The sequence below is a fragment of the Mobula birostris genome, chromosome 2, assembly GCF_030028105.1.
Source record: "Mobula birostris isolate sMobBir1 chromosome 2, sMobBir1.hap1, whole genome shotgun sequence".
Lineage (NCBI taxonomy): Eukaryota > Metazoa > Chordata > Chondrichthyes > Myliobatiformes > Myliobatidae > Mobula > Mobula birostris.
Window position 1 is genome coordinate 10,051,035 of NC_092371.1, and position 26,865 is coordinate 10,077,899.

The 26,865-nt window shown below is 51.0% G+C and overlaps 1 protein-coding gene across 3 annotated transcripts in view; it reads right to left on the reverse strand.

The window, feature by feature from the left end:
- Positions 1 to 5,317: 5,317 nt before the first annotated feature.
- The window catches only part of LOC140212081 (CREB-regulated transcription coactivator 2-like), a 43,832-nt gene continuing 22,284 nt past the window's right edge, over positions 5,318 to 26,865 (reverse strand). Inside the window, exons 5-15 of one of the 3 annotated variants that reach the window (XM_072282580.1) lie at positions 25,991 to 26,062; positions 24,465 to 24,568; positions 24,279 to 24,314; positions 21,337 to 21,419; positions 21,183 to 21,232; positions 20,386 to 20,511; positions 19,642 to 19,886; positions 14,833 to 15,134; positions 11,881 to 12,957; positions 9,933 to 10,113; positions 5,318 to 8,382 (exon numbers count right to left, since the gene is read on the reverse strand). In XM_072282580.1, the coding sequence (XP_072138681.1) occupies positions 8,177 to 8,382; positions 9,933 to 10,113; positions 11,881 to 12,957; positions 14,833 to 15,134; positions 19,642 to 19,886; positions 20,386 to 20,511; positions 21,183 to 21,232; positions 21,337 to 21,419; positions 24,279 to 24,314; positions 24,465 to 24,568; positions 25,991 to 26,062 (2,482 nt within the window). In that variant the 3' untranslated portion in view covers positions 5,318 to 8,176. The remainder of the gene's footprint in view (positions 8,383 to 9,932; positions 10,114 to 11,880; positions 12,958 to 14,832; positions 15,135 to 19,641; positions 19,887 to 20,385; positions 20,512 to 21,182; positions 21,233 to 21,336; positions 21,420 to 24,278; positions 24,315 to 24,464; positions 24,569 to 25,990; positions 26,063 to 26,865) is intronic. The other 2 variants (XM_072282589.1, XM_072282599.1) reach the window with 2 other exon arrangements.

The following is a 26,865-nucleotide window of genomic DNA, read 5'->3' on the forward strand; positions in this document are numbered from 1 at the left end:
AATCAGTTTTCTTCTTCTAGGCGGGCTGCCGTCCAAGGCTGATGAGCCCCACCTGCCCGAAGCAACTGGTCTTGAGGCACCAGTGTTTGCCCCTTCTCTTGTCAGTAGAAACAGTTCCGGCGAGTCTAGTAACTAAGCCACACGTGAAGGCCAGAGGCTGTTAGAGTCGCACTTTATAGGTAGAGGGAGCTTATCCCACTACCACCCCCGGTTATGACAACCTTTGTCACCTAAAGCCCTCGAAAACTTCTGTAGTTGTACTGTGGAGAGCATTCTGACGGGTTGCGGGGCTAACGTGCAGGACCAAAAGTAGCTACAGAAAGTTGTAAAGTTAGTCAGCTCCACCTTGGGTACTAGCCTCCGTAGTATCATGAATCTTCAAGGAGTGGTACCTCAGAAGAGTGGTGTCTGTTATTAAGGATTGCCATTACCCAGGGAATGTCCTTTTCTCATTGTTACCGGCAGGAAGGAGGTTCAGAAGTTTGAAGGCACACACTCAGCGATTCAGGAACAACTTCTTCCCCTCTGCCATCTGATTTCTGAATAGATAATGAAGTCAACACTACTTCACTTATTAAATATTATTTCTGTTTGCAATGTTTTAAATATAACTATTTAATATATATACTTACTGTAATTGATTTAGTTATTTTTTTATTTCTATATTATCATGTATTGCCTTGTACAGCTGATGCTAAGTTAATAAATTTCACAACACACACTGGCAAATAAACCTGATTCTGATTCTGAGGTGGAGAGACTGTTTCTGATCCGCACAGATTGTGTTTTTCCGGTTAGGAAGCCGAGGATCCAGCTGCACAGTCAATAGACAGCATCCTGACATAGGCATTTGTATTGTTCAGGTGATGCAAGGCCCCATGAAGAGCCACTGAGATCGCGTCCACCGTAGACCTATTGTGGTGATGGTCAGTGGGTCCAGGTTTTTGCTGAGGCAGGAGTTGATCCCAGCCGTGACCAATCTCTCAAAACACTGTTAGATGTGAGTGCTACTGGACGAGAGTCGTTAAGGCAGCTCACAGTACTCCTCTTAGGGTTTCAGCCCGGAACGTCGGTTGTACTTTTCTCCAGGCCTGGCCTGCTGAGTTCCTCCAGCACTTTGTGTGTGTTATTGGTATAATTGTTGCCCTTTTGAAGCAGGTGGGAACTTCTGACTGTATCAATGAGAGATTGAAAATGTCTCTGAGCACCCCCGCCAGTTGGTTGCCACGAGTTTTCAGAACCCTTCTAGGTACGCCATCGGGACCTGTCGGCTTGCGAGGGCTCACCCTGTTGAAAGACAGCCTGACGTCGGCTTCCGAGATAGAGATTACAGGGTCACCATGCCGCAGGGATCCCCATAGCTGCAGTTTGATTTTCCCTTTCAAAGTGTGCATAAAAGGTGCTGAACTCATTAGGGTAAACCCTACCAGAGTTGACGTACATCCGATTTCACCTCCAACCTCATTCGGAATTGTTCCTTAGCTCTTCAGACAGCCCTCCTGAAGTCGTACCTGGTTTTCCTGTACAGACCTGGGTCGCCCTCAGCAGATTATGAACCTCCTGGTTCATCCACGGCTTTTGCTTTGGGTTCTCACAGGCAGACTCTGATCCAATGTGTTGGCTTTTCCTCTGGTACTACAAGTGATTCGTTGGTAATACTTATTTAAAGACCTTTTGCAAGCCAGCCTGGTTAAAATCCCCAAACATGATGTGGAAGGCATCAGGATGTGATGTTTCAGGCCTGTCAGTTTAGAGCCTGTTTGACACTGGCCTGATGTGGGATGTACACCATCACCAAGATGATCACAGAAATCTCCCACAGCAAATAAAATGGACGATACTTGATCACGAGATGTTCTAGTTTGGGTGAGCAGGACTGGGACAGCATTGCAACATCTGTACACACGAGGAGTGATCACAAAGTATACTCCATCTCCTCTGCCTTTGAAAGACTCAGCAGTCCTTTCTTGGTGATGTATTATGAAAGCATCAAGCCAAATTACTGCATCCAGAATGGAGGGGGTAACCAAGATTCTATAAAACAAAAAGCGCAACTGGTCTTAATGTCCTTCTGGTACAACAATCTAGCTCTGAGATCTTCAGTTTTATTTATTAGAGACCAGCTAGATGGTCGGTATCGGGAGTGGAAATCCACGCTTCCTCTTACGAATTTTTAGACCAGAGCGACCTTCGCTCTTCCACTGCCTTAAAGGGGAACCGTGCCAGCGACCAGAGTCCGTCCAAGTTCCGTCGATTTTGAGTGGCGATGTATTTTTTTAAAATCGCATTTAAACGATGTTACTAACTGTATAGACCTTAGATGTAGTTGTGGTTCTCAGAATATTTGATGGTTTCCATCGGAGCCGCTCGCACCAGTTCTTGATGGCGTCCCGTAGGTGTTTTGCCGCGAGAAATGAAAGAAAACACTGCAGCAAGAAATCAGGAGGGCTAAAAGAAAGCATGAGGTTGCCTCAGCAGACAATGTGAAGGACAGCCCTAAGGGCTTCTACAGATATGTTAACAGCAAAAGGATTTCAAGCGACAAAATTGGCCCCCTGGAAAATCAGAATGGTAATCCATGCGTGGAGTCAAACGAGATGGTGAGATTTTAGGCAGATTTTTGCACCTCCCCCCCCCTCCCCCCAGAAGGGCAGTCTCTATAGAAGCGAGGCAAAGCAGCCGCGGGGTGATGGACCATGTACAGATTACAGAGGAGGAGATGTTTGCTGTCTTGAGGCAAATTCAGGTGGACAAATCCCCAGAGCCTGACAAGTTATTCCCTCGGATCCTGTGGGAGGCAAGTGCAGAAATTGCAGGGGCCTTAGCAGGGATATTTAAATCATCCTTAGAGACAGGTGAGGTGCTGGAGGATTGGAGCATGGCCAATATTGTTCAGCTGTTTAATAAAGGCCCCAAAAATAAACCAGGAAATTATAGGCCCATAAGCCTGACATCAGTAGCGTGAAAGTTATTGGAAGGTATTCTAAGGGACCGGATATGAGTATTTGGATAGACAGGGACTGAGGTTCCTCCATCATCATTGATGAGGACCTCAACACCATTAGTACTTTTTACAAGGTCGAGTTGTTAGCTCGACACTCAACCCGGCATGGATGGAAAGCGTGCCCGGGAGCAGCTGGACTGGATTCGAACTTGGGAACCTTCGCTCCGGAGTCCAGCGCTGATGTCACTGCGCCACCAGTCGGCTATGATGATGCCAAGACTAGCGCTTGATTTGGATTTAAGTGAGGGAGAGTTGCCCAGCGTCAGCCTCACTCTCTCTTCCCAATTCCCATCTGCATCCAGCGGCAAGACAAGAGTCAAGAGGGACTGATTAGTAATTGTCAGCATGGTGTTGTGCGTGGTAGGTCATGTCTAACCAAGCTTATTGAGTTTTTTGAAAAAGTCACCAGGAAAATTGAAGGCAAGGGAGTGGATGTTGTCTGTATGGACCTCAGCAAGGCACTTGACAAGGTTCCGCAAGGGAGGTTCGTCAAGGTTTGGTTGCTTGGCATTCAAGACACAGTAGTAAAGTGGACTAGACATCAACTTCGTGGGTGAAGCCAGAGAATGGTACTAGATGGTTGCCTCTCTGACTGGAGCCCTGTGATTAGTGGAGTGCTGCAGGGATCAGTGTTGGGTCTGTTGTTTTGTCATCTATATCAATGATCTAGATGATAATGTGGTTAACTGGATCAGCAAATTTAGGGGTGTAGTGGACAGCAAGGAAGACTATCAAAACTTGCAGCAGGATCTGGACAAGCTGAAAAATGGCAGATGAATTTAATGCAGATAAGTGTGAGGTGTTGCACTTTGGGAGGACCAGCCAGAGTAGGTCTTACACAGTGAAAGGTCGGACACTGAGGAGTGTGGTAGAGCACAGAGATCTAGGGATGTAGGTCCATAATTCATTGAAAGCAGTTTCACAGGTAGATAGGATCGTAAAGAAAGCTTTTGGCACGTTGGCTTTCCTAACCCAATGTATTGAGTACAGGAGATGGGATGTTATGTTGAAGTTGTATATGACATTGGTGAGGCCTAATTTGGAGCATTGTGTGCAGTTTTGATCACCTACCTACAAGACAGATGTAAACAAGATTGAAAGACTACAGAGAAAATTTACAAGGATGTTGATGGGACTGGATGACCTGAATTATAAGGAAAGATTGAATAGGTTGGAACCTTATTCCTAGGATGTAGAAGATTGAGGGAATATTTGATACAGATTGACAAATCATGAGGGGTATTGTTGTTTCTCTCTGCACCTGTGCCGTATCGAGTGGCAAACTTGCTGTTTCTTTAGCATTTGTCTGTTTTTCACGAGGTCGCGCTGCTCACTCGACGCTTAACCCAGGACAGATGGAAAGCATGCAAAGAGGTGGCTGGATTCAAAACCTTTAAGCCTGGTGCAGATGCCACTACACCACCAGCCCTCTTAGGAGCAGTATAGATAGGGTAAATGCAAGAAAACGTTTTCAACTGAGGTCAGGTGAGACTACAACTAGAGGTCATGGGAAGTGAAATGTTTAAGGGGAACATGAGGGGGGAACTTTTTCACTTAGAGGATGGTGAGAGTGTGGCACGAGCTGCCGGTGCATGCAATTTCAATTTCAATGCTTAGGAGAAGTTTGGATAGGTACATGGATGGGAGGGGTATGGAGGTATTCTACCCTAACATCCTGGTTATGTGGATCCCAGGTCGGCCCCCACAGCCATCTGAGGACCCAGCAAGAGACAGCCCCTTAGGGGAACATCACACTCGACTCGAGTGATCGCACTACTTACAGACATCGAGAGGGAGGGAGAGAGACTGGAAAAGATGTCAGTCGCCTGCGGTTCCCTCCAGCAGTACATCGTGTGGCGGTATGTACTATTTTGCCTCTTTTACTTTATGACTAATAAAATACATTTAACACGAATACAGTGCGCCTGAATTACTTAAGAACTGGGAATGATATTCTTAAAATATTCTTGCTGCATTTTGGATGCAGGTTTGATCTTAACATTTAAAGAAGTTTGGATAGGTACATGGATGGGAGGGGTACGGCCCAGGTGCAGGTCAATGGGAATAAGCAGAGTAACCATTCAGCATGGACTAGATGGGGTTTCTGTGCTGTAGTGCTTTGTCACCCTAAAAAGGCACTTGGACAGGAAAGGCTAGGGGAGTTATGGGCCAAGTGGGATGAACTCTTGGGGTAATTTTGGCCGGCAGTGATCAGTTGGACCAAATGGCCTGTTTCCCAACCGTGTGGGAGAAATTACAACCCTTCGAATCAGCAGCATAAACTCCAGCGCTTGTGAGAAACGAGAGTGCAGGTTAAAATGTAAATTTCTTTGTAATCTTGCCTTTTTTTGTCCAAAACAGTTAAGTGTTAACAAAAAAATAATCTTTTACAAAAGTTATACAATAAAAAAGAGAGAATGACTCATCAGCTCCATACGACAGACTCGCGTTATGACAAACCCCTGTATTAGCACAGAGGTGAAGGCCACAGGCAGGGAGGGATGGCAGCGTGTCAGGTGGACGGCAGGGAGCTCCGAGTCGGGTTACCCATGGGCAGGGCAGCGGCCCCAGCCACTAGCCAGGGCTTTACGCAGGGGCAGAGGGCTGGAAGGGATTGATCTCCCTGTTCGTACAGCAGGGTAAATCCCAGCTGTGAGACAGACACTGAGCAGAAGAACGAGGGTGTGGGGGGGGGGGTAGATACCGAGGGGCAGAGAGAGAAGATGGCACAGTTCAGGGTAGGAATGCTAAGAACCCTTGAGCCTGGCAGGATTCTGTGGAGTGGGGAGCAGAAGGCAGTAGGAAGGCTTAGGTATCCGATGGACCATTTCTTGGGCAGTTATGGGATAACAGAGGGAACAAGGTGCAGCAGGTTAGCTGTGCACCTACCTCTCTGGACTCGGAGGGAGGACAGCACACGCTCCAGTCTCTGCACACACTGTGGGATGGAGGAAGGGAGCTCCAGAGATTCCGGGGGAGAAGAGGCAGAGGTAATATTCAGGAGGAGAGTAGGAGATGGAGATTTGGGGAGGGAGGGCAAAGAGACATAGAGATAAAGGGAGAAGGAGGAGCGAGAGGGGGTGAGTGAGGGGGAATAAGCCAGGGCTCCTGCTCCCCTTCACTGCCCAGTGGCTGTGGTGGTAGGGGCTGGAATCTGCTTCGGGTTCCTGCTCCCCATCACTGCCCCAGTAACCTTGGGGTCGGGGGGGGGGGAACAGCCAGGGTTCCTGCTTCCCATCACGGCTCAGTGACGCTGGGGTTAGAGAGAGAGAGAGGAAATCAGCAAAGGTTCCAAGGGGAGGCTTTGCTGACAGGGTTGTGTGTAGAGAGTACATGTCAGGATGATGCTAGTTGTGCTGCTGCCCCGGCCCTCACGTGGACTCTGCTCGGAGAGGGGTTGCAGGATTCAAGGTGGAGACTGTGGAATCCAAGCCCATGAACCATCGAACATCTTTTGCAGCAGACTAGTATTGCATAGCTCAGAGAATACTTTAAACAACTTTCATATAATACACTATCTACAATATATACACGCGCACCCGCCGTCTGCACGCTGCCTCGAGAGCAGCAGATAGGCATCTTTGCTCTCCACACAGACTACAATGAATGAGAGTGGAGAGGCAGAGGGAATAGAGGGGTGGAGATAGGAGAAGGGGACGGGGGAAGAGAAAGACAGTGACAGAGAGAGTGGGCGGAAGGAGACAGAGAGCAGGGAGAGAGGGGTCCGGGAGCAGGAGAGAATGAATGAATGAATATGGGTTGACAAAATGGAGAGGGTCAGAGCAGACACACACCAGGCGGAGGATGTCACTGTGCTGAGGAATGTGAGAGGAATCAGAGATAGTGCTGATCCCAGTGTCCGACGGTGAGAAAGGATGGGGTTGAACCAACCACAATATCTTCGAGAGATCCAGATCAGTGATCAGAAGGAGATCCTCAAATCATAATTCCCTACTGGTACTGTAACCCAGGGTTATACAGTTACAAACCCATCCTCACCGGTACTGTACCCTGGTGTTATACAGTGACAAACCCATCCTCACCGGTACTGTACCCGGGTGTCATACAGTGACAGACCCGTCCCCACCGGTACTGCACCCCAGTGTTATACAGTGACAGACCCGTCCCCACTGGTACCGTACCCCAGTGTTATACAGTGACAGACCCGTCCCCACCGGTACTGTATCCTGGTGTTATACAGTGACCCATCCTCACCGGTACCGTACCCCAGTGTTATACAGTGACAGACCCGTCCCCACTGGTACTGTACCCCGGTGTTGTACAGTGACAGACCCGTCCCCACCGGTACTGCACCCCGGTGTTATACAGTGACAGACTCGTCCCCACTGGTACCGTACCCCGGATTTATACAGTGACAGACCCGTCCCCACCGGTACCGTACCCCGGTGTTATACAGTGACAGACCTGTCCCCACCGGTACTGTACCCCAGTGTTATACAGTGACAGACCCGTCCCCACCGGTACTGTACCCCAGTGTTATACAGTTACAGACCTGTCACTGCCTTCATGCGTGGAGACCTGAGCTTCTGGCTTATTTGTTGCCCTTGGCACTGTAACGAAGTGTATCTCTTCTCCATCTCTCTCACCCTCCATCCTCCACTCCCTACCCCTCTTCCTCCCTCCTCTCCTCCTCCTGTTTTCCCTCTCCTTCCCTTCTGTCCCTCTCTCCTCCTCCTGGCCTTCCTCCTCTTCCCCCCTTTCCTCATTCCCGCTTCTCCTGACCCACCACCAGCAATTATCCCAGGTTCTCCTGCCAGACAGTGACCCCCAGTGCCTCACTTCTCCCCCATCCCGCAGCCTCGGTAATAAGTGCTACCTTCCCCATCAGACACAGGACACACTGCCTTGTGATACAATGCACCTCTCCCTCACTCTGAGGGTACACGCCTCCCTCCTCCCCCTGTGGCTGGACAGTCACTGGGATACGAGGGATTAATAATACACAGTATTTACAGTGTCCACGCCTCCGGCGAGGAGAGAAGGGCGTCGTCGGTCCTCTTTGAAGGGCACCAAGCGACTGGCAGACGCAGAACTGCTGGGGCGGGCATCGCCCTCGCCGACTGTGGCTCTGCGCTCAGCCGGGTTGTCGCTCACGGTCCCGGGGCCAGGGGTGGCAGGCGGACAAGCCCCCCACCTCCACCACACTCCCCCTTACAGGTGGTCAGTCCGGAAGGTGTCCTCGATGGTGGGGTCAGGCAGCAGGGTCAGGTCAGGCTCACCGAGCATGTTCAATCCATCGAGAGACAGGGGCCCCACTTTCAACTCGTCGTCTAGCGGGTAATGGGAGGCAAGTTCGAAGCCTGGTACCCCTGCCAGGGCACTGGTAATCTCCTTTGAGAAGCTGGGGGGTGAGTCACCTGCAGGGACAGAGAGGCAAGAGAGGGGTGTGTTGAGGTGGGCATGCCTCCGTCTCGCTGGCCTCTCCCACATCCCTCCCTTGCCGCCCCTCCTTTCTCATCACCCCTCCCTCCCTCCTCACAAACACCGCCCTCTCTTCCTGCTCCTCCAGCACCACTCCCACCCTCCTTCCCTCCTCGTCGCCACTCCCTCAGCCAGTACAGGAGGGAGGAGCAGGTGTGGGCTTGTGCGGGTGGGGTGGGGCGGGGCGAGAGCAGAACCCTTGCCCAGGAGAGAGGGAACAGGGAGGGGCAGAGAGGAATGGAAAGAAGGGGGACAGTGAGGGGTGGAGGGTAAGGGAGAGGAGGAGGGGAGGGGTGGGAGGGAGAGGGGTGGAGAGGGATTGGGGAGAGAGAGGGAAGGGAAGGGAGAGGGGAGAGGGAGGGAGAGGAAAGAGGAGGGAGAGAGGAAGGGGTGGGGGGGGAGAGAGGATGGGGCAGAGGGAGAAGGGTGGGGGCAGAGAGAGAGTTTTACGGTCCGGTCTGTGAAGTCTGCATTCCGGTTCACGGTCCGGTCCGTCGATTCTGTACTCCAGTTATTCTGTTTTTCCCTTGTTCTGTTGGGTGCCTTAATTGAGGCACTTTGATTCTTCTTTCAGGCTGGCAACATAATAGCTCTGGGGTCCAGTGATTCCTGGCTGGACCATCCTTGTCAGTAATCTCGTGAGTGACCTCGTCAAGTTAACTCACCGAAGTGAGACTAGAGCCGCTGTCTGTAGTTCCTGGGCTGCATCGAGGGCTTGCTGCTACTTGGAGCCTTTTTGTGTCAAGATAAAGAACAGTCTATCGTTGTGTGGTTTTGTCTCTCCGTGTTCTCTCCTCCGCTGGGTAGGGCCGGCGGCTACCCTGAGGGGGGAAACGGTCTCAGTGTCTTGTGCCCTGTGTCTAAGAAGAGTCCCGACTCTCTGTCCTGTGTCCAAGGAGGAGCCCCGGCTCAGTGTTCTGTGTCCTGTGTCAAAGTCAAGTCTGAACCAAGTCCAAGCCAAGTCGAGAGCCATGTACAAGCGCAGTGCAAGTCCAGTCCAAGCCAAGTCCTAGTTCTAGTCAAGAGCCAAGTCTAGACCCAGGTACCAAGACCCTGCCGAGACCTGAGTTCCGAGTCATGACCTGTGTTCCCTATCAAGTCCAAGTCCAGGTTTTCCAGTTTGTCACTCTTCGTCCACCTTCGTGTTATCATTTTGTCCTCGCTCCTTAGATTCCCTAGCATTCTTAATAAACATAGTCCAGTTCCTAGTACCTCAGTGTCTGTGTCTTGCATTTGGGTCCACTTTCATCGCCCTCTTATGACAGAGGAGGGTGGGGGAGAGAGAAGGGTGGGAGAGAGAGAGAAGGGGAGAGAGAAGGGTGGGGGAGAGAGAGAGAAGGGGGAGAGAGAGAAGTGGGAGAGAGAGAAGTAGGAGAAGAAGAGGAGAGGGGGAGGATGGTAAGGGAGCGCAGTGTGCCTGTGCAGTGGTACTAGACAGGGTTCAGGCCAGGTCAGTGGGAACATCTGGCAGTGGACAGAGTGGTACCTGTGAAGATGATATCGGGGATGGGACTGGTGCAGTGGGACGGGTACAGGTTAAGTTTGTTGAGGAGTCCCTGTCTGTTGTCCATCAGCCCTTCGGCGCTGGTCTGGGCGAAGGTGCAGTTCCCCACCTCCCCACATGGTACCACGCTCTCCTGGCCGGCTGGCGTCGTGTCTGTCTGATACTGTTTCAGCAGAGGGAGGAGAGAGATTAGACAAATACTGTCTGCAAGTGAAAAGCCACAAATGCAAACCTCCTCTGCCACACCCCTCCCATTTGCCACCGCCCTCCCATTTGCCACCACCCTCCCATTTGCCACACCCCTCCTGTTTCCATCCACCCTGAAACCCTGACTTTGCCGGATTGTACCCCAGAACAGGGGCACTGCCTAGGGGTCAGCCCACGATCTGATTTCCAGCCTCCCTACCATGGGTAGATAAGGAAAACGGGCAGACAGGAGAGGAGGTGAGGGAAACGAGAAGGAGAAGGTGGAGACTTGGAGGGGTGGGGAAGAGGAGGAGGAGGAGTACCATGACATGTGCTGCTAATATTGGAACAGACAGACTCCAATGTAGAGATGCTGACCAGGGTTTACTCATAGTAATTCCAACAGAACAACATTGGCTTGGCCGAGCGACACCATGAGATGTAACATTCTGAAAACTAGGATCCCGCGACTAGGGCTAATCAAGCATCCGCTTACATAATACAAATCAAAATAACCTTAACGAGTTTAAACAAAGGGCACCAGGAGACCGCATTACTAAGACTGAGTCTTAGAGAAAATCACAAGGAACTCGAAATGATTAATGATTCTTGTTAAAACAACATTCAACCAATTCAGGTGCTCTAAAAAACCTCAGAGCCCAACAAACAGCATCAAGTTCCTGGGTGTCAAGACCTCTGAGGATCTAACCTGGTCTCAACATATCGATGTAGTCATAAAGAAGGCAAGACAGCGGCTGTACTTTATTAGGAGTTTGAAGCGATTTGGCATGTCAACAAATACACTCAAAAACTTCTATAGTTGTACCATGGAGAGCATTCTGACAGGCCGAATCACTGTCTGGTATGGAGGGGCTACTGCACAGGACTGAAAGAAGCTGCAGAAGGTTGTAAATCTAGTCAGCTCCATCTTGGGCACTAGCCTACAAAGTCCCCAGGACATCTTCAGGGAGCAGTGTCTCAGAAAGGCAGCGTCCATTATTAAGGACCTCCAGCACCCAGGGCATGCCCTTTTCTCACTGTTACCATCAGGTAGGAGATACAGAAGCCTGAAGCCACACACTCAGTGATTCAGGAACAGCTTCTTCCCCTCTGCCATCCGATTCCTGAATGGACTTTGAACCCTTGAACACTACCTCACTTTTTAAATATACAGTATTTCTGTTTTTGCACATTTTTAAATCATCTATTCAATAGACGTAATTGATTTACTTGTTTATTTGTTATTACGTTTTTTTTTCTCTCTCTTCTCTCTGCTATATTATGTATCGCATTGAACTGCTGCTGCTAAGTTAAAAAATTTCACATCACATGCCGGTGATAATAAACCTGATTCTGATTCTGGTATCCCGCACAGGCCCGAAGAGCTGATTTCAAGGAGGGGAGAAGGGGAGCAGGACGAGAGGGAGATGGGGTAGGGGAGAAGATGGGGGGAGAAAGAGAGGAGGAGGGGAATGGAGGAGGAGACGAGAGGGGACTTCCTCCTCCCTCCAAATCTTAGTGGCACTTTCCAACCCCTTACACATGTGCTCTCTGAAGGCCTCAAGGCTGACAGGCCCTTTGGCCCACTGCCTCTGTGCTGGCTCTCAATTGCAAGCCTACGCTCACCCTCCCCATCAGCCACCAAAAATCCATCACAGCGGACCCATGTCCCAAAAAACATGTGTAGTAGGAATGGGCAGAACCACCCTGACCACACTCCCACCCAACCAGGGTCAGTACTTACACCGAGGGGTGCAGCTGTTGGCTGTGAGCAGGAAAGCGACGGTAGCTGTTGATGGCGCTGGTCGGTGGTCCGAGGCTGCTGGAATGGCGGCAGCTTCTGCTGCTGGTAAGGCTGCTGAAAGGTCTTCTGCTGGGTCTGCTGGTATCCTGTCTGCTGGGAGGGCTGGGATTGCTGAAAACCCACCTGCTGGGAGCCTGTCTGCTGGTAACTTGTCTGCTGGGAGGACTGGGACTTCTGGTAGCTTGTCTGCTGGGGCATGGAAGGTTGGAACCCAGTCTGCTGGGATGTGGAAGGGGGGAATCCCATCTGCTGAGACTGGGAAGGTAGGAACCCTGTCTGCTGGGACTGGGAAGTTTGGAACCCTGTCTGCTGGGACTGGGAAGGTTGGAACCCTGTCTGCTGGGACTGGGAAGGTTGGAACCCTGTCCGCTGGGACTGGGAAGGTTGGAACCCTGTCTGCTGGGACTGGGAAGGTTGGAACCCTGTCTGCTGGGATTGAGAAGGTTGGAACCCTGTCTGCTGGGACTGCGAAGGTTGGAACCCTGTCTGCTGGGATTGAGAAGGTTGGAACCCTGTCTGCTGGGATTGAGAAGATTGGAACCCTGTCTGCTGGGATTGGGAAGATTGGAACCCTGAATGCTGGGATTGGGAAGGTTGGAATCCTGTTTGCTGGGATTGGGGTTGGAAACCCGTTTGCTGGGATTGGGGTTGGAAACCCGTCTTCTGGGATTGGGAAGGCTGGAACCCTGTCTGCTGGGTTTGGGAAGGTTGGAACCCTGTTTGCTGGGACTGGGAAGGTTGGAATCCTGTCTGCTGGGTTTGAGAAGGTTGGAACCCTGTCTGCTGGGTTTGGGAAGGTTGGAACCCTGTTTGCTGGGACTGGGAAGGTTGGAATACTGTCTGCTGGGATTGGGAAGATTGGAACCCTGTCTGCTGGGACTGGGAAAGTTGAAAATGCGTCTGCTGGGAGGACTGGGATGGCTGGAAGCTCGCTTGCTGGTACGCCTGCTGCTGGCAGAAGGGGTAGGGGGGCAGCTGCTGGTCTACAGGGAGGCTGCTGGTGTCCAAGGGAATGCCCTGAGAGAAGAGGAAAGAGAACATAAAATATTACAGCACAGTTCAGGCCCTTTGGCCCACAATTTGGCTGACCCTTTAACCAATTCCAATCTAACCCTTCCCTCCCACATAGCCCTCCATTTCGCCATCATACATGTATCTTTTAAATGTCCCTCATGTATCTGCCTCTATCACCACGCCAGCAGTGTGTTCCACACACCCACCACTCCCTGTGTGAAAAAAAATCTGCGTCTGATATCCCCTCAACACTTCCTCCAATCGTCTTCAAATTGTTCGCCAGTGTTAGCCATTTCTGCCCTCGGGTAAAGCCTCTGGCTGTCCACTTGATCTTGTCACATCACCTCTCATCCTCCTTCACTCCAAAGGGGAAAGCCCTGGCCCGCTCATCCTATCCTCATACGACATGCTCCAAGAGGGTGAGCCCTGCAGCCATCCAGCACGTCCCGAACCTCGGCCACTTCCCCCTGCTGGACTCAGAAGCCTGTAAAACCCACTCCCCCACCCCTGCCCCTTCGCTAAACATCCACCAGACCTGTTCCACCCCCCACCCCCCACCCCCATCAGAAGACCCCACCCAGCCTGGTGCACAATGTACAAACCTGCCCCAATCTTCCCTCACCACCACACCCACGATTCCGCTCTCCCCATTCCTACACATCCTGTTGAGGTCCAGCAGGACCAAGTTTTATTGACTTTACCACCTGCCCCTAACTGCAACCCCCCCCACCCCCACCAAGGAGCTGTTGAGGGGAGTGAGTTCCAGCATTCCGATCTGGTGATGGTAAAGGAACAGCCAAATCGGGAGATTCTCCCCAGGAGGTTGAGTAACTTTCAAACCACCCCCCACCCCCACCATAACTTTAACATTTCCCCCTCCATTATATGGTGTACAACACTTAATCCTTCCCCTAAACTAAGCGCAGCGTTTAAACCATCCCATGACAGACAGTGCAAAGGTAAAAGCTCTCCCCCGTCGGACTGCCATCCATAAAACCCTTGTCGAACGTTAGATGTGTGAAATGTTTTTAAATCATTCACACATTGAGTGACTGTGGGTATTCCTGACGTTTACTACCCATCCCTAACTGCCCCTTCAGGAGGTGGGGTTGAGCTGCCTTGTTGAACCACTGCTGTCCGTGGGGAAGGTGCTCCCGTCAGCACTGTGGGCGTACCGACACCTCAGGGACTACAGCGGTTCAGGAAGGCAGCTCATCATCACCTCCCCAAGGGCAACTAGGGATGGGCAATAAACGCTGGCTTAGCTGGTGGCGCCCACGTTCTGTAGATGAAAAAAAAATGCTGTCAGTGGGGAGGGGGGAGTTTTGGGGATTTAGACCCGGCGACGGTGAAGGAACCGCCAAGGAATTTCCGAATCGGGATGGTGGAGGGAAACCTGCGGGCAGTGGTATTTCTCTTCGGGAGGTGTTGTCGGAGTAACTGCGGTGAGTTGTGGCACACACGGCCACCAGTGGGGGGAGAGTGACGTGTAGGGGATGGTTGTGGGCGACAGGCCAATTGAGCGGTCTGCTCTGTCCTGGATGGCATCGAGCTTCCTGAGTCGTAGGAGTGGCACTCACCCGGGAAATGTAGACTGACCTGCCCCACTCCTGGACTTGTAGATGGGCGAAAGGTAACGTGGCGGATGTGGAGTGCGTGGATTAATGCCACCCAGGGAAGTGGTGTGTGCACACCCCAGATCTGTGCTTTGCAGATAGGGGGAGGTAAGGTGGCTGCTGCTGAACGCATGGACAAACTCCACCCAGGGAATTATTCAGCACACTCCTGCCCAGCGTCCCCCCTGGCCTCTGATGCCCCTGCCCTGTCCTCATTCCCGTGACTGTGCCCTTCTTGCAATACCGGCCACTCCGCTCTTACCTGAGCAATAGACGAGAGGGTGGGAGACATGGTGGGCGAGAACTGCTTGCCATGGCTCCTCCGGGAGTCCGGTCCGGACAGGACAAGAGGATTGAGGGGAGCCCGCCTCCGGGGCGAGGTGCTCAGGGATGAGTGGAGGGGCGAGGCCCCCAGCGGCGACTGCCTGGGGGCAGGGGCCAGCGAGGGGTTGCTGAGGGAGGTGTGGAGGGAGGAACCGCTGAGGGAGGAGTGGAGGGAGGGGTTGCTGAGTGACGACTGCAGCGACATGCTACTGAGGGAGCCCTGCAGCGAAGAGCAGAGACCTGCGGAGAGAACATGAATCGGAATCAGAATTATCACCGATACGTGGTGAAATTTGATTTTTTGCAGCAGTAGAGTGCAATACACAATAAAAACTGTAAGTAATAATAATAAAAATTTAAAAATTAAGTATGAATAGAGAGCAGAATAGGGAGGTGGTGTTTATCATGGACCATTCAGAAATCTGTCGGTGGAGGGGAAGAAGCTGCTCCTGAAGCACTGAGCGTGTGTCTTCAGGCTCCTGTACTTCCTCCCTGATGGTGGTAATGAGAAGAGGGCACGTCCTGGGTGACGGGGGATTGCTAATGACAGAGTTCTGGTTCCAGTTTAAGAGTTCACTGGTGATGCACAGCGACTACTTACTGGGGGCAAAAAACACAACAAAGGAAACTACAACATACTTTACTGATACCAATTTATTAATAACGGTCAACACTACCAATGGAGAGGTGAGCAAAGGGTGGTCAAGGCGAGCGGAGGCTAGATGAGGCACGGTCGTGACATGCAGAGATGAGCCGTGGCAGAGGCACAAGCCAGGCCTGGTCACGGGAAGCAGAGTCAGAGTCAAGGCAGAGTCATGAGAGCAAGGGAAGTCCCGATGTCTGATCAGTTTAAGAGCCAGGCCGAACTGGAAAGTCGGGCACGGGCTGAATTATGGCAGCCCCAGATTGCGAGGGACAACCTGATGTTTGGACAATTTCAGCTCCGGGACAGATCGAAAAGGTCAGGGTGTTGGGACCAGGGTGGGGGGGGGGGGGGGTGGGAGCGAGGTGAGAGCCAGTTCTGCTTGCTGCCCCGTGACGTTTACTCAGCCCTACAATGGCTGCAGTGATAATCGGCTTCGCGTCTGTGGTCTTGCAACGTTGACTTGACTTTGCGATGAACTGAAGCTGCGGCTTGCTCCAGCTGGCTCTGTGCCTTCCGGAAAACTCCAGTTCTGAATGCTATCTGCTTGCATGATTTGGTTTATTTCCTCTCTCCCTGCGCATTGGGTGCTTGCCAGTCGTTTTTTAATGGGTTCTTTTGAGATGTCTTTGTTTTGTAGATATATGTAAGGAGACAAATCTCGGGGTTATACAGTGTATACATAAATGTACTTTGAACTTTGAACTTTGAGGGGGCTGCCTTTTGAAGATGCCCTCAATACTGGGGTGAACAAGGTGCAAAGACCATAGTGGGGGGAGATCATGAGGTCCAGAGCCCATCTTATCGTACCAGGGGATTTTTCAACAGTGGGAAGTTGTGACAAGGCAAGGGTTAACAATGTCCAGGCAAGGATAGATTGCAGACAACCCAGGCAAAAAAGGCCTTTAAAGAGAAGAGCTTCCCTTTCCAAAGCAGTTTATGCCTACTAGACCCAGATAACAATGTAAGGGAAGATGTGAAACACACACACAACCGAGGGACAATTGCTTTACTAACTTCTAAATATCATTGGTTATCAGATTGTGGTTTCTATTGACTTTCCACATCTCGATTGTGAATGGTGATTGATCCTGCAAGTAAGGAATTCAAACGTACACGAATGGTTGATATCCGTATCCGCTGGTCAATTCTGTATAAACATGGCATTTCTCACAGTGTGAGTGACAGGCCGCTGGTCTCTTGTGCACAACTAAAATAAAGTATGATTGAGAAACGAGTGCATTTGCTCCGAGACCAGTTCATCGGTGACACCGGAAGCTGTCCTGAGCCTGCTGGTCCGTGATTTCAGACTCTCGTATCTTCTGCCTGACAGGAGAGGAGAGCAGATGACCTGGGTGGGTAGGATCTCTGGTTATCTCGTCTGCCTTCGGACCCCCGTACACAGTGACCTCTTCACTTCACAAACTACCTCATTGTGGCCCTCGCTCCTTACTGTCTGCCTGCACTGCACTTTCTCTGTAGCTGCTACACTTTATTCTGCTTTCTGTTTCCCATCCAGCTCCTCGATGTGGTTATGTGTGGAATGATCTCTCTACTTCCCAGAGGTGTGCAAAACCATGAGTGGTATGGACAGGGTAAACACAGGCTTTTTCCACTGGAGTTGGATGAGCCTAGGATCAGAGAGCATGGGTTAGGGGTGAAAGAGGAAATGTTTAAGGGGAACTTCACTCTGGGTGGTGAGAATGTGGAATGATGGGAGCTGAGGGAAAGAAGAAATAGAATCAGAATCAGGTTTATATATATAGTATGTTGTGAAATGTGTTGTTTTGCCACAGCAGTACAGTGCAATGCATGAAAACTTGTGATAACTTCAAATAAGTTCAAAGTTCAAAGTAAATTTATTATCAAAGTACACATATGTCATGGTGAGATTCACGTTCTTGCAGGCATTCACAGTAAACATATGAAAGACAACAGATCCCCTCTCGCTGTGAAACAGAGACGCCTCTTTCTCCCTTACTAGAGAGAGAGAGAGAGAGCCTGTGGTATGTTGAATACCGGGTGAACAAGTAACCTTTGGGGTACTGCAAGTCTGTGTCTTTGCTGTTGCTTTGCTGCACGTTTGAGTGCTCAGTGGTGGGTGCCGAAGCTTTTTGTTTCTGGTGGGGGGAGGAGGGATCGTTGCTTGCTGCTGCTTATGCGTGGGAGGGAGGGGAGCTGGGGGGGTACTTTGAGGTTCTAACATTTAACTGTCATTCATTCTTTGGGGCACTCCTCTGTTTACATGGATGGTTGTGAAGAAAAAGAATTTCAGGATGTATATTGTGTACATTTCTCTGATACTAAATGTACCTTTGAAACCTTTGAATCAAGAACGACTGCACCCAACAGGATGGACAAACAACCAGTATGCAGAATACTACAAACTGCTTATTTAAATAATTATATTTATATATTTAAAAAAGAAGTATTTAAAAATAGTGCAAAATAGTGAGGAAGTGTTCATGAGTTCATGGGCTGTTCAGAAATCTGAAGGTGGAGGGGAAGAAGCTGTTCCTGAATCATTGAGTGTGTGCCCTGTGCCTTCAGGCTCCTGTAGCTCCTTCCTGATGGTAGCAATGAGAAGGGGGCATGTCCTGGGTGGTGGGGGCCCTCCATGATGGACACTCTGCTTCTTGAGGCATCGCCATTTGGGGAGGCTGGTGCCCGTGATGGAGCTGGCTGAGTTTCTAAGTTTCTGCAGCTTTTATACGATCCTGTGCAGTGGCCTCTTCATGCCAGATGGTGATGAAACCAGTTAAGATGCTCCCCACTGTACGTCTGTAGAATTTGACTCTTTCTTGATGTGCCTACAAAATCTCCTCAAACTCCTAATGAAGCCAAGTTGCTGGAGTGCCTTCGTTACGACTATATCAATGTGTTCAGCCCAGGATAGATCAACTTGACATCCTGACGCACAAGAAACTGAAACTGCTAGCAAAACCCTTTCCGCACATTGTTCAACCCTGTGCTAGACAATACAGTGGGGGTACAACCCTGCTGATGCCACAGTCCTGCCCCAGACAGGGACAGAGTGAAGCTCCCTCTGCACCATCCCATCACACACTCCGGGGTCAGACACAGAGTGAAGTTCCCTCTACACAGTCCCATCACACACTCCGGGGTCAGACACAGAGTGAAACTCCCTCCACACCGTCCCATCACACACTCCCAGGGTCAGACACAGAGTGAAACTCCCTCTACACTGTCCCATCACACACTCCCAGGGTCAGACACAGAGTGAAACTCCCTCTACACTGTCCCATCACACACTCCCGGGGTCAGACACAGAGTGAAACTCCCTCCACACCGTCCCATCACACACTCCCAGGGTCAGACACAGAGTGAAACTCCCTCTACACTGTCCCATCACACACTCCTGGGGTCAGACACACAGTGAAGCTCCCTCTACACCGTCCCATCACACACTCCCGGGGTCAGACACAGAGTGAAGCTCCCTCTACACTGTCCCATCACACACTCCCTGAGTCAGACACAGAGTGAAGCTCCCTCTACACTGTCCCATCACACACTCCCTGAGTCAGACACAGAGTGAAGCTCCCTCTACACCATCCCATCACATACTCCCGGGGTCAGACACAGAGTGAAGCTTCCTCTACTGCACCATCCCATTACACACTCCCTGAGTCAGACACAGAGTGAAGCTCCCTCCACACTGTTCTGTTCTGTCATATGAGAACTTCTGTCCTACTTTCCAGATCTGTGAGTCCTTGTTGTGGAGAGGGGAGGGGGAAGGAAGCATGTCAATTGGGAACTTCCTCATGATTCTGCTCTTGGGGGAGAAGGGGTGGGGAGGGTCTGAGATGGGTAGGGGGGGGTGAAGAACAAGTAATTGGATGGGAACGGGGGGGGAAGGTAAAGGGTAAAGGGCGGCAGGGGGAGAGGAATAGACGGTGAGAAGTGAGGTAGAACTGTGGTGGGAGTGGCAGGATCCAGGTACCAACTGTAGGTCTGTGTGTTCGAGCAATGGGTGAAGAGGGGTGTGAGAGATAATTGGGATAAATCGGATTTCCCTGCTCAACCCGATGAGGCAGCATGGACTTGCCGGGATGAAAAGGCAGGGGGTGAAACTTTCTCTCCTACCTGCGCCATCGAAGCCGGAAGCCACCCTAAGCGAAGTGCTGAGCCCCCGCTGGCCGACACTACTGGCCAGGTTGCCAGTACTGCTGCCGCCACTGATGCCAGCGTGGGCGGACTCCTCGGGGTCCAACGGAGTGGGCAATGGCGATGGGATGTGCAGGTTGGTGAGGTCCGGCAGGGAGCCACCCGTGTTCAGCGCCCCGGCGACGTGCGACATGCCGACAGCCGCATCCGGCGATGGGAAGAGGCTGTGAAACAACAGGGTTGGTTAACGGCAGCCGAGGGGGTTGGGGCGTGTCTCACTCCAGAGAGTGTAGTTACCCTCCCGGGCCCGCCGAGTGTGGCTGCGTCCCAGGCAAAGGACTGCAGCTACCCCTCCCATCCAGCGGAGGATGAGGTGCATCCCAGATGAGGAGGTACAGCTACATCCCTGACCCATCGGGGGGGGGGGGGTGTCTCAGATGAGGGATTGTGGTTACCTCTCCCATCCCGCAGGGGGTGCGTGTCTCACACTCCAGGAGATGCAGTTACTCCTGCAATCCAGCAGGGGGTGGAATACGCCCCAGGCCAGGGGGATACTCCGATCCTGCAGAGGGCAGTGGGTGTCCCAGAACCCTCCCATCCACTAGGGGATGAGGGGCATCCATTTCCCACCTGAATCAAGTCAATGGCCCTGAGCCAACAATGGGAAAGGGATGGGTAAGCAGAGCAATAACTGAACCCGTCTTCGCCATCTCATTCACTTGCCTCATCTTGTTGCCTCGCCTCCACATGTCCTCCTTCAGCTGGGCAGGTGGAGACCATGCCATTGACTCCTCCAGGCCCTCCTGTGTCACGAGCGTCCCAGGTTCAGAGAATAGCAGGCGGCCTTTGCTGTTGAGATGGACGGAAAAGGCATCATTTCTCTCCCTTTGATTGTTCCAAAACTCTCACCCCAACCCCTGCAGCCACTCCTCACCCGGGACCTCAACCATTCCCAAACAGATCAGAAGGGCAGAGCACAATGTGGACACAGGACTCTACATTTCCAGAAAGGGAGAGGTCAGAACTGTGCCTGGGCTATGTCACCCTTATAACACATGCCAACACACCGGAGGAACTCAGAGATCAGGCAGATATTATGGAGGAAAATGAACAGTTCATATTTCAGGCCAAGACTCTTCATCAGGACTCTTCAGTACACTCCCATCGTCGGACACAGAGTGAAGCTCCAACCATACCGTCCCATCACACACTCCCGGGGTCAGACAGAGAGTGAAGCTCCCTCTACACCGTCCCATCACACACTCCCGGGGTCAGACACAGTTTGAAGCTCCCTCCACACTGTCCCATCACACATTTCCGGGGTCAGACACAGAGTGAAACTGCCTCTACACCATCCCATCACACATTCCCTGGGTCAGACACAGAATGTAGCTTTGCCCACACTGTCCCATCTCACATTCCCAGGATCAGACAGAGTGAAGCTCCCTCCACACTGTCCCATCACACACTCTTGGGCTACCCCACAGAGTACAGGACCTCCACACCTCCTTCTCACTTACTTGATGCCAGGAACTTCGCAGGACTTGGGCCGGGATGCCACACTCTGTATCTGCAAACCAAGAGAGAGTTGGTCATTTTTTGTTTTGTTCCTTGAGCGAACTCGATAACACAGTGCCTGAATGTGTCCGGGAGATCAGTCACAGAATGCCTCACCTTCTGGGTATCCCACAGCCCCTTTGGCAGTGTCTGATCCTCATCCTGAAGGTTATCCTGGGGTGAGGCCGAATAGGAGAAGCCTGAGAAGAGAGAGGCAGAGATGAGAACCCTCTTGCGCAGGACCTCACCATTCCTGCATGCACGCCGATCGTCAACGACAAGGGCGGCTTCAATCAACACCACTTGTCCATGCTCTCTTCTAGCTGCCATCATCAGGCAGGAGGTAGAAAAGCCTGAAGGCCCACACCACCCAGATCAGGAACAATACTTCCATAGGACTAAAAGACACTGGATGCCATTTGGCCCATCTGCTCTGCTGATTTATTTTCCACCTCAACCCCTTTTCGTCGTAACCGTCAACACCCTGACTAATCAAGAACCTATCAACCTCCGCTTTAAATATATGCAATGACTTGGCCTCCACAGCCGACTGTGGCAATGAATTCAGCAGATTCATCCACCCTCTGACTAAGAAATTACTCCACATCTCTGTTCTAAAAGGATGTCCTTCTATTCTATTGGTGGGCTGAGGCTGTGCTGGGAGGTCTGGACTATATACATGCATATTCTGCATTGTTAGATTTTCACACAAATTCCTCATGTGCAAGGACTGGGTCTCAAAGCTGTGGTGTCGCCTAGCAAGCGTAAGACAGATGATATCGGTGGGCTGGGGGAGGCGGGTCTAGGCTAAATACATGCACATTCTGCGTCATTGCATTTTACTGGAATGGAGACGGGCATCAATGACTTCAATGGATCTGGGGTTGAGAGGGTGAACAGCTTCAAGTTCCTTGGCATAAACATCACTGAGGACCTCATGTGGTCTGTACACACCAGCTGTGTGGTGAAAAAGGCACAGAAGTGTCTCTTTCACCTCAGGCGGTTGAGGAAGTTTGGTGTGGGTCCCCAAGTCCTAAGAACTTTCTACAGGGGAACAATTGAGAGCATCCTGACTGGCTGCATCACTGCCTTGTATGGGAACTGTACTTCCCTCAATCACAGGACTCTGCAGAGAGTGGTGTGGACTGCCCAGCGCATCTATAGTTGTGAATTTCCCATGATTCAAGACATTTACGAAGACAGGTGTGAAAAAAGGGCCCGTAAGATTATTGGAGACCTGAGTCACCCCAACCACAATCTATTCCAGCTGCTACCATCCGGGAAACGGTACCACAGAATAAAAACCAGGACCAGTTTCTTCCACCAGGCCATCAGACTGAATAACTCACACTGATTTGAGTGTACTCTATATCACGTTGACTGTTCTATTTATTATAAATTATTCTTCATTACTATAAATTGCATGTGCACATTTAGATGGAGATGTAACGTAAAGATTTTTACTCCTCATGTGTGTGAAGGATGTAAGAGATAAAGTCAATTCAGTTCAATACTCTGTCTGAGTTTGTTGACTTGTATGTGTGAGGACGGGGTATCAAACTGCGGTCTCCCAAGGTGGGTGGGGGGGGAGGGGGCGTCGGGACTCTGTTATTCCATGAACATGTTCTTGTGTGTGGCTGCTGGTATTGTGTTTCAGCACCGTGACCCCGGAGTAACGCTGTCTCGTTTTGCTGTATTCATGGGTCTTCATGTATCTGAATGTCAGTCAGACTTGGATTGTATTGATTACCCGCTGGTCTGAGACTCCCCCACTACTGGAAACATCCTCTCCATGTCCACTTCATCAATAACATGTATAACTTGTAATGAAGTGTCTGTGAAGCTCCACCAGACAAGTTTCTCATGGTACCTGCACCACACCGTACTTGTTCACACGAAGCTGCACCTTCTCTAACATGCTGGTAGAGAGAGTTTTATTTGGGTTTTTAGCGCTCTCATTAGCGGGGCAGCAGTATGGTCGCATTGTGTATTCCAGGGACCAGCTGATTGAGCTTATGCCGGCCGGTTTAGCGAGCAGAGCGGCGGACACCCCTGCTGAAATCTGGAGGAAAACACACAGAGGATGCAGAGGGGGATCACAAAGGCGAGGAAAGAGGACCGGGTCGAGACAACAGAGACTTGTGGAGAAGAGGAGTTCGGTGGGTAATAAAATGGACGAGTTCACGGTGCTAGCCAGGCGTCGGAGAACATTTCGGGAGTGCAGTGTTATGTGCTTCACTGGAACGGGGCTGCAGAGGACATACCCATCAAAACTTTTCCATGGACGGCTTCCAGACTGTTCAGGCTGACCGAAAGTGCACTGAGAGCGGTAAGCGTAAAGGAGTTGGGGGCTTGCTGTTCTGGTTAACAACAGATGGTGCAATCCGGGTCATATTACGATCGAGGAACGTGTTTGTAGACCGGATATTGAACTTTTTAACTGTTGGACTTCGGCAATATTCCACCGAGATACACGGGAGGTCGTTCCTGCCTGTGGCCATCGAACTTGCAGCTCCTCCCATGGAGGGTCAGACACCCTGAGCCAATAGACTGGTCCTGGACTTATTTTCCATCTGGTATAGTTTGCATTTTGTTGTTTGATTGTTGGTGGTTTTTGTATTGCTATATTTATGCTCTATTCTTGGTTCGTGCGGCTGTAACAAAACCCAATTTCCCTCGGGATCAATAAAGTATATCTATCTATCTATCAATAAACTCCACTTGCCTTGGCTTCACTGCCCCACCCCACACACTGCTGGGTAGAGGGAAAACAGAATCAGGTTTATCATCACTGATGTACAGTATGCTGTGAAATCTGTTGTATTGTAGAGAGCAAACATAGTGTACATGGGCTCACTGTCCATTCAGAAATCTGATAGCATGATAGCCGGGGGGGGGGGGGGCAGGTGGGTGAAGGAGCTGTTCCTGAACCATCGAGAGTGTGTCTTCAGACTCCCGTACCTCCTCCCCGATGACAGCAATGAGAAGTGGGTAGCTGTTGGTGGGGTGGGGGGTGATGGTGGCCGTAGTTCAGTGGTAAGTTGTTCTCCCACACTCACCTTTACTGAGGTTATCCAGGTCTCCATCTGCCAGACCTGAACAAAGCAAAAAGAGAATCACCATGACCCAGGCTCGTGGAATTCCAGGAAACTGCAAAAGGCCAGTTGGCCCATGGTTCATGTCCCAACCTTCTTACTGAACTGTCCAGTTCAAAGTTCAAAGTATCATAGCCCTTCAACACTCACCACTTTTCCTGGTGTGACTCAGTGACGGCTGTCCAGTGCTGGTGAAGGGAGATGTGACACTGGGATTGTTCACACTTGTATGGAGCGCAGAGTCCGAATTGGTTCTGTGCAGAGAGTTCAAAGTTCAAAGTAAATTTATTATCAAAGTATACTGTATATAGGTCACTGTATAGGTAAACAGCTAGTGAAAGGGTGTTGGGTGTGTGTGTGTGGGGGGGATTACACTTCAGCCCTGCCTCATGATACGGGCACCCAGTGCCGTAGGGGGCAGGTTGCGAGGAGGATTTACTGGCGTGCTTGCTCCTGGGCCTGACCAAATGGCCATTCACAGGTCTAGTTGGCGGACTGTCGAGGGCTCTGCCAGGGCCGACTGCCTGCCCCTCTTCCAAGGATACATTCGTGCCCATCTGTCCTTTAAGAGGGAGCATGCAGTCACAATGGGTACGGTGGGGGATTTCTGAGAACAGTGACCGCCCACCCACCCCAAGGAACTGACCGTTCTATAGACAGTGATAATCACACTTTCATTTGAATTTATTCACTGTCAGAGTCAGTCAGAAGGAGAGGGAGGGAGGCTGCAGAAAGAGAGGAAGAGGGGGTGAGTGGATATTACGTGCAAGAGGAGGGAAGGGTGAGAGGGGGTGGGGGCAGAAGGGGCAGGGGAATGAAATGGGAAGACATCTCTCTAACACAGAGACTCACAGGCACACACATACACACACACTCACACAGTCAGACACACGTACACACACAGTGGTGTTTCATGACTATTGGGCACTGCAGGAGATACATGGCATCCCAGATGAGGATGGGTACATTTTTAATCTAGTTTATGATCGTTACTGTTTATTTATTTAGGGATACAATGTAGAACAGGCCCTTCCGGCCCAACGACCTGCACTGCGCAGCAACCCACCTATTTAACTTTAGCCTAATCACAGGACAATTCCTTCGGAACGTGGGAGAAAACCAGAGCACCCAGAGGAAATCTGCACACTTCACAGCAGAACATACATACTCCTCACAGATGGCACTGGAATTTAACTCCAAAGTCTGGATTGCCCCGAGCTGTTATAGTGTTGTGCTAACCACTACGGACTGTGGCTCCCCGAAGTAGTAACGTAGACATTGGAATAAGTATATTTTTGTGAGAAAAGAAGGCCGCCTGGGGCCACAGGGAGAGCGAGAAGGCTCCACACGGGCTGTGCTGAAGGTTGGGATTGTACTCAGCTCTCAAGAATGGTGTGATTGGCGATGTAATCATTCGAACTACAGGGAGAGACAGAGGTGTCTCTGCTGGCTCACGGTCCTGGTATCCAGGGTCACCCCGCACTGCAGGTGAGAGGGTGGACAGGGTTGCAGGGGTGGGGTGGGGAGGGAACGGCATATGGGTGAGGGAGGCAGTGTTGGGGGGGACGGCGTAAGGAGGGTTGGGGGGGAGTTTAGAGGGTATGGAGAACTTGGGACAGTGCAAATCGCAACGTGCAAACACAGAGGGGTGCAGAGCACGGCAAGAGCAAGTTCACCTGTTGAGGGCCGACGTCAGTCCAAACCGATGCCCTTTGTCAGCTGGGAAGTTGCACCAGGGTAAGGCATTCCTGCATTGAGAGGGGAAGTAATGAAGCAGGTCACACACACGGTTGACAGCCGGACAGCTCTGCCTGTGACCACAAGAAACAGCAGAGAGTTGTGGACACAGCTCAGCACCTCACAGAAACCAGCCTCCCCTCCATGGACTCTGCCTACCCTTCTCACTGCCCCAGTAAACCAGCCAGTAGAATCAAAGACCCCTCCCACCCCAGACAATCTCTCTTCTCCCCTTTCCCATCGGGACAGAAGATACTAAAGCCAGAAAGCACCTGCCACCGGGCTCAAGGACAGCTTCTATCCCTCTGTTACCAGACTCTTGAAGGGACTTACTTTATGATAAAGTGGACTCTTGGCCTTGCAATCTATTTGCTAATGGCCCTGGCATATTATTCTTTGGTCTGCACTATTGTTTTTCTGTAACTGTAACACTTTCATTTGCACTCTGTTATTGCTTTTCCCGTGTACGACCTCAATGCGCTGATGCGATGGGTCCAGATAGCGAAGTCTTTCCCACTGTACACTGGCACAAGTGACAGTAGTAAGCCAATTTAGCAATGGTTGCAGATTCTGGAGCTCTATAATAAAGGTGGACTTTATTTATCCCACGTATTTGAAACATACAGTGAAATGCACCGTGCTGCATCAGTGATCAACGCAGCCCAAGATTGTGCTGGGGGGCATGCTGCATGCTCCCACTGCTAACATAGCATGCCCATAACCCCTACGTCTTTGGGACGTGGGAGGAAACCGGAGCACCCGGAGGAAACCCATGCAGTCTCGGGGAGAACATACAACTTCCTTACAGACAGTG